The sequence below is a fragment of the Athene cunicularia genome (assembly GCF_003259725.1).
Source record: "Athene cunicularia isolate RWA chromosome 26 unlocalized genomic scaffold, athCun1 chr26_part2, whole genome shotgun sequence".
In the NCBI taxonomy this organism is placed as follows: Eukaryota; Metazoa; Chordata; class Aves; order Strigiformes; family Strigidae; genus Athene; species Athene cunicularia.
In genome coordinates, this window is record NW_020799137.1 from 2,097,725 (window position 1) to 2,104,808 (window position 7,084).

Sequence of the window (7,084 nt, forward strand, 5' to 3'; positions counted from 1 at the left end):
GCAAGCCGCTGAGACCCCGTGTGCGGGCGGGGGGCTCCGAGCATCGAAGGGGGCTGCGGCCTCGGGGCCGGTGTGTCCCGGTGCCAGCGACTGGGGACACCGGGCGGGATCCAAGGGCAGCTGCCGCACAGGCGGGGAGAGCTGCGTGGCCTCTGTTCGCCTACATCTACATCCCCATGTCTGTGTGTATTTTTTTCCCACTCAAGGACTAAGGGACCTTCATTCTGATCAGCCAGAGGGGGGAGCACGATGAGGCCACTTGTGTTGTTTGTGAGTGCGGAGTGTGTGTGTCTGTGTGTGGCCAGTCACAGAATCACAGAACCATTCAGGTTGGAAAAGCCCCTCAGGATCATCGAGTCCAACCCTCAGCCCGACTCTACAAAGTTCTCCCCTACCCCACATCCCCCACAGCTCATCCAAACGGCCCTTAAACCCCCCCAGGGATGGGGACTCCCCCCTCCCTCGGCAGCCTGTTCCACTCTCTGACCACTCTTAATGGGAAACATTTTTCCCTCATGTCCAGCCTGACCCTCCCCTGTTGCGTTTAAAGCCGTTCCCTCTTGTTCTGTCACTAATTCCCTGTGAGCAGAGCCCAGCCCCAGCCTCTCTGCAATGTCCTGTTAGGAGCTGTAGAGAGGGGTGAGGTCTCCCTTCAGCCTCCTCCTCCTCACACTGAACAGCTGTACATACATGTGTAAATATGTGCGTGCACATACCCATGTACCTGTGTCTATAGATGCGTTGGCCTCTGTGTCTATGTGTATGTGTGTGCATACTGGGAGCCCATGCTCACTCCCATTACCAGTTGGACTTGGGTTCATGGAGCTGTGGCAGGATTCAGCAGCTCCTAGCAAGAACACGTTTCATTTGCAGAGAGTTGCCTTCCACAGCCCCTGATCTTTTCTTGTAGAGCATGTCCCTTGGAAATGCACACATGGGCTTAATTTTTAGGTAGACACAAAGCATCTCTTTACCAGGGTTGAACCCACAATCCAAAACCCAGAAGGTTTTTCAGATCCCCAAATAGATTGAAAGTACCCACAGTGAACACAGTAACAAGTTTTTTTTTAAAAAAAGCCCACCAAATTTTGAAAAAAAATTTCTCAAAAAACTCATGCAAGCCAGCATGTAAGATAGCTCTGCCTTGGGCTACTTAATGACAGAATGAGGTCTCCTGGGTCACGGGGGGAGAAAGAACCACTGTCTGCCCTGTAGCTGGAAAAGAGGGTCTGACTAGGCTACTTTGAGCATATTCTCTTTCTTAGATTCAGCCATGAAACAAATATGCCTTTCATAGTTTATACATTAACATAAGACAAGAGTTAACATCCCTTTATTGCATAAACATAAAAGCAGGCACTGCTCACCAAGCAGCAAAACAAAGCCTGTGAAGAAGCAAACATCGTTTCAGTGCCGTGACCTGTTTGTGCACTGTTTCTGGATTCAGCCTTTGTGTGGAAAAAGGGCTCGTGTCCTAAATGGCAAAAAATTCCCTTTCCTAATGGGCTTCCCAACCCATTATTTCATCACAGAGATGCTGCCTACATCTTTCCTAGATTGTGTTTGATCTCATACTTCAAAGAATTATAAGGAAAGTCATATTCAGCCTGGCCAGATGTCCATACATTTCAGTGCTCTGTCTCTCCCACCAGCCAGGAGCAGATGCTCAGATAAATTTAAGGAGCAAGCATAGTTATCTTTCTCTGTCAGCCATCTGTACTACTCACCTCAGTCAGCAACTGTGTCCCAGTTATAAGGCAGCTGCAATCATGCAGGTCTCAACTATTACAGCATGCATTCATCTTCATATTTTCTACACAGATAAGAAAGAATAAAAGAATAAAAGAAGAAGGTAAGGGAGGGAGAGATGGAGGGAGGAAAAGAGGGTGGGAGGAAGGGAGGGATGAATGAGAGAAAGAGACAGAGAAACCCTGAATGTTGGTAAGCCCTCTTGGTCAGGTCAACAAAACCTTGAGTATGCAAGTAAATGGCTGAAACTCCACCTGTAATGCACTTCTACTAAGTTTTGTTTCTACTAAACCATCAGCCTTTAAGTTCTTTACCTGCATTGCAGTAGTACAAAGTCCTCACAGTGTTAACAATAGCCAGCACCCTTTCTACCTTAATATACTGCTTTTAATTCCCCACACCACGCATTTTCCCTAGCCTTTGCTTCATACACCCTCACCCTTCACCACTGGTGATCCTGAGAGAGCAGTCACTTCTTTGTGTAGTGATTTAGCAACCCCTGACATAGGAACGCAGGTTTCTGCCCTTGCAATGGTCTCTCCAGCCGTACCTGGAAAATAAAAACATGATGTAATTTGAGGAGTTAGATGGTGTTCGAATTGGTTATAAAAACAAACTTGGTTAGTCTTTGAGAATCTTGGCTGAAGAAAACTGGGCATGAAAGATATGAATCAATGAGAATTCTGATGAGTGCAGTCTAGGCAGCCGGGAGAAGGGCAAGAAAACAAAAGGGAGAGCTCTGGGAGGGGAGGGAAATTTAGGGAGTTAGAGCAGATGCCATGAGCCAGGACTCCTCAGTTCTCCTTTCAGCTCTGGGAGGAGGACTGTGCTAAACTTTACCAAATACAGCTCCTCTGCCATTGTCCCCACTACCACCACCAGTCAATAGCAGGATTTTCTGTTGTCTCTTCTGCCCCTTTCCCCCAGTGCCCACTTCAGATATCCTTACCAAGGACTGAGGCCATGAGCCTCTCGAGCAATCTTCTTGGCACACCGAATAGAATCCTCAATATTATCTTGAAGTTCTGTAGAGAAGGGAGAAAAGGTCAGTATGGAGATAAGAGGGGTAGAGGGAGAGCAGGGGTAGGTGGGCAGACAGAAAGATGTTCATCAGGAAGGGCAGTGGGATACTGAGGAGATGGATGAATAGAAGGACCCTGGGAGAGCAATGCTCAGAGCAGCTGCTACAGAGTTGTCATGGACCTGTGAGGGTGCTTTCATAGAGTGGATGAAGAAAGTCTCTGTTCTGTCCCGCCACTTACTTGAGCAATGGATATGGCAGGCATTCTTGGATCCACGAGTCTTCCCATCGTCACACCAGTACTGGCTGTTGATCTGAAAGATCCCATAGTCCCTGCTCGCACCATTGTTATGAAAGGCTTTAGTGTTGTAACCGCTCTCATGTTGCACCAGGCAGACCCCTGCAGGAGGAAGAGAGAGCCCAAAGAAGGAACATTAAGGTATGCTCAGGGTAAATAAGAGGAAAGAGATGAAGGGCTCAAGGATGAATGAAGAGCTGGAGAGGTTATTAAACTGGTGATATTGTTAAGTCTGAGATATGGATGGATAAATGCTTGGAAGGATAAAGCTCTGGATGGGTGTTTGTTGTGTAAGCAATAGAAGGGGGCAGGGAAGTGAATGAGGAAGAGAGATGGTGAAATCAAAGGAATGGAGGGACAGAATAGTAACTGCTGAAAGATTACAAAGAAGCTGAGAGGGACAAGGGTGGTATAGGCAGAGAGATGGAGTGGAAGCTCATTATACTCACAGTCAGCTACTGTTGTGCCCTCAAAGCCCTCAAAGCCATGCTTACGAAGGATCTTCACCAATTCACATCGGGAGATGATTCTTCCTTGGGTGCCTGGCAAAGCCAGACCAAGGAAGACAAGAAGAAAGCCAAAAAAGAGCACTGACTTTCTCATCATGCAGTCCTCAGCAAGGAAGTGCCAGAGCAACTTGAGTTGTCTGTCTGTCAGGACTGCCTTCAATTCCAGCCTTTTATTCCTGCTCCCAGGAGGAGGCTCAAGTGGCTAGCCAAACATGCCATGGGTAGTGTGGGAGGCCTTTATCGTAATGAGCCAACGAGGAAATGGGCCAAAAGCCAAAGGCAGTTACTGGAGGATGCTAGCCCTGCAAGGGTGGGGCACTGAAGTGCTAAGGTTTGGATGATAGGCTTAAGCCAGAGTAGACCTATAGATGAATCCTGTATATTTTATAACTGATAACCATTGTGCTAATAGGTATTATACTAAACATGTTTATCTTGGATATATCCTTATCTTTCTTTGTGTATAATCATGATAACAGGGCCACAGAGACAGTTGTCTGGCCCTGGGACGTGGTGTGTGACCTTGCTCATAAATCAATTAGATAAGCTGGGAAACTCCCTGAGATTCTCCCCTGAGCCCTAGCCAGGCTCTGGGGGAATCTAATGTGAGAGTGGAACCAGATACTTCCACTTAAAACAAAGGTGCGTTTCTCATCCAGGATATTGTGTTGGAAGCCTTAGGAAGAGGGAAGGTGCATAAGCACTGCTTTCCCTTCAGTCACAGAATCAGCCATTTTATCTTAGAAGACAATCAGATTGCTCAGCCACAATTTGCCCTTGGTCAGTCCATGGTAATTGGTTCTAGTCCCCTTCTTGTCCTTCATGTACCTGGCAGTGGCTTCTGGGAGAACTGAACCCATGATCCCCCCAAGAACTGAGGTGAAACTGACTGCCTTGTAGTTCCCTGGATCCTTTTTTCCCTCCCACCTCTTTAAACATGGGCATCACATTTGATTTTTTTACCAGCGACTGAGTACATCTCAAAGTATCACTGCTTTCCAGAGATGGTGGAGAGTAGCCACAACGATATTAACTGTATCCTGTAGCACCTTCAGAGGGATCCCATGGGGTATTATGGACTGGTGAGTGTCCAGCATCTCTAAGTCATTCCTACATGGAGCTTCAGCTACTGTGAACAGAATAGACTAGAATGAAATGGAATGGAATGGACTATTTTCAGTTGAAAGGGACCTACAGCAGTCATCTAATCCAAAGCCTGACCACTTCAGGGATGACTGAAAGTTAAATTGTGTTATTAAGGGCATTGTCCAAATGCCTCTTAAACACTGACAGACTTGGGGCATCTACCACCCATCCAAGAAGCTTGTGCCAGGGTTTGACTAGCCTCTCGCTGAAGAAAAGCTTCCTAATGTCAAGTCTAGAGCATGTGTAGCCCTCTGAATCTCACTGGCAGGTGTGGAGACCTGCAAGCAGCTCTTGCATTTGAAGGCTAAGGTACAGGTGGCATGAAGTACTTCAGCCCATCCTATGTCCTAAAAAAATATTGGCACTCTAACTATACATTATATTAGTTCTATTATGATTGTGTTTATTCTGTATTAGAATAATAAAAGTGTCATTGTCTATTATACAAATTCCACTACTATACAGTTATCTTATCACAATGCCTTTTCCAGTAGTGCAATTTCCTTTAGGTCAGCCATCTAATTAACCATTCCTTTCAAAATTGGCTTGTGAATTGACATAAATCTTTACCTCCTTCCTGTAATGAGTGACTTTTTGCTTGGAGCCTCAACCAACCATTGCCCCTGTCCACCCCGTGCCTGGCAGGACCAAGTCCTGCTCAAAGCTGGGAACTTTCCACTCTTCCCAGCACTCCATGTTTCTTCCTGAGTCATGGTGGAGTGTCTCAAGGCTCCTGGCAGGAGCTGTGGTAGAAACTCTTTCTCCATGCACTTGTCTGGCATTTTCAAATCACTGAGCAACTCTATGGAAAGGAGACCCCAGGTCCCAAGATGAAAAATGCTTGAGATGGGAAATGTTGCTGCCATGGGAGGTTGCCTTGGGAGAAATTACTCAGGTGTCAACCTCACACTGGGCTTTTAATGTCTTTATGGAAATTTTGGTTGTATCTTTGCTTGTAAAGAGTTCTCCCTTTTCAGTTTCACTGATAGAAGTAGAATGAGGCAAACCAAAGAAATAACGATGGTTATCTCTGCTTGCTGGGAGAGTATTGTTTGGATGGGCAGCTCACAGACATAGTTAGAGGAATGTCAGAGCAGAGTCACACAAAGACATAATTGTTACCCCAAAACTGTCAGATTTACTCCAGCAAATCAGTGAATGCTTCTCCTCACAATCTTTGCAAGTGAGCTTTTTTCATAGATACTTTCCACAGTACAAGCTGATGAAGGATGAACTGTCCTGAGACACACACCAGTGATGCACCACATCAGTGAAGCTGACCACAGTGCTAGTGGGTGGCATGTCCCACATACTATGGGAGCTCTGGCCTTGGCGGGGCTATCACACACTTTTTCTCCCACTACGGACCTGGTCGAGTCTGTGCCAGCGTTGTGTGTTACAGAAAGAAGTGGAAGTTTAGACAGTTACAGTCCCTAACCATATCTTCCCTACTGTGGGTAGTATTTCTCTTCTACAGACTCTGTCATGTGGCACAAGGACCTCAGGGCAGGTTGCATCAGTAAAGCCTGAAGCCAAGAATTCAGTAAGTAGAGGTCAGCCTTTTCCAAATCATTTGTCACTAGGTCCCCTGCCTCATTCATCAATGGACCCACATGTCCCTTAGCCTTCCTTTTGCTGCCCACATACGTCTAGAAACCCTTTTTGTTACCCTTCATATCCCTCAATAGTTCCACTTCCAACTTAGCTTTCCAAATGCCAGCTCCATTTGGGCAATGTCTCTATATCCTTTCTGGGTAGCTCATCCCTCCTTACACCCTCTGCATCCTGTTTTCATCTTTTGTGTGTGTGTTTGACCTCCCTCTTTTCCCTGTTCATCCACAGAGGCTTCCTGTCACACCTGTGCAGCTTCCCACATATCTGACTGTACCACTCATGTTCTCAGGAGGTCCTCATTTCAGTTTTAGAAGCTGCTCTGGGTACCTTTCCCCTTCATGGCAGTTTCCCATGGGGGAAAAGAGATTCTTGGAATCACATATTCAGACCTGTATTCTTCCTCTGCCAGAGAGGAAGTGAATTGTTAGTGCTCTGTGAGACAGGGAGTCTAAACAATCTTAGATTGATGGTGCAAGGCCTGCGCAAAAACAAGGGGAGGCGTATGGGACTGTTCGAAAAAGACATACCAAGTACTGATAACGTTGCTAGGTGATTAACTCCTAGCCCAAAGAGAAGTCCCTCCTAGTCTCTGAAAAACAGACAACCCCAAAACATTGGACTGGAAGAAAGCCAGAGAACAACTGAGGCTGCGCAGAGCGATAAGGAGAAAAGTTCGTCAGCGAAGAAGAAGAGGAGACCTGATTACCATGAGAAGCGAGGGGAGGCGGGGGTAGACTATGTATATGT

General features: G+C 46.4%; 1 protein-coding gene across 1 annotated transcript; it reads right to left on the reverse strand.

Moving 5' to 3' along the window:
* Positions 1-1,458: 1,458 nt before the first annotated feature.
* On the reverse strand, positions 1,459-6,759 carry LYZ (lysozyme). Its single transcript, XM_026864411.1, has 4 exons — positions 3,518-6,759; positions 3,012-3,170; positions 2,699-2,774; positions 1,459-2,299 (listed from the first exon to the last, which is right to left on the reverse strand). The coding sequence occupies exons 1-4, from the start codon at positions 3,672-3,674 to the stop codon at positions 2,239-2,241; spliced, it is 453 nt and encodes a 150-aa protein (XP_026720212.1). The 5' UTR covers positions 3,675-6,759; the 3' UTR covers positions 1,459-2,238.
* Positions 6,760-7,084: the final 325 nt, after the last annotated feature.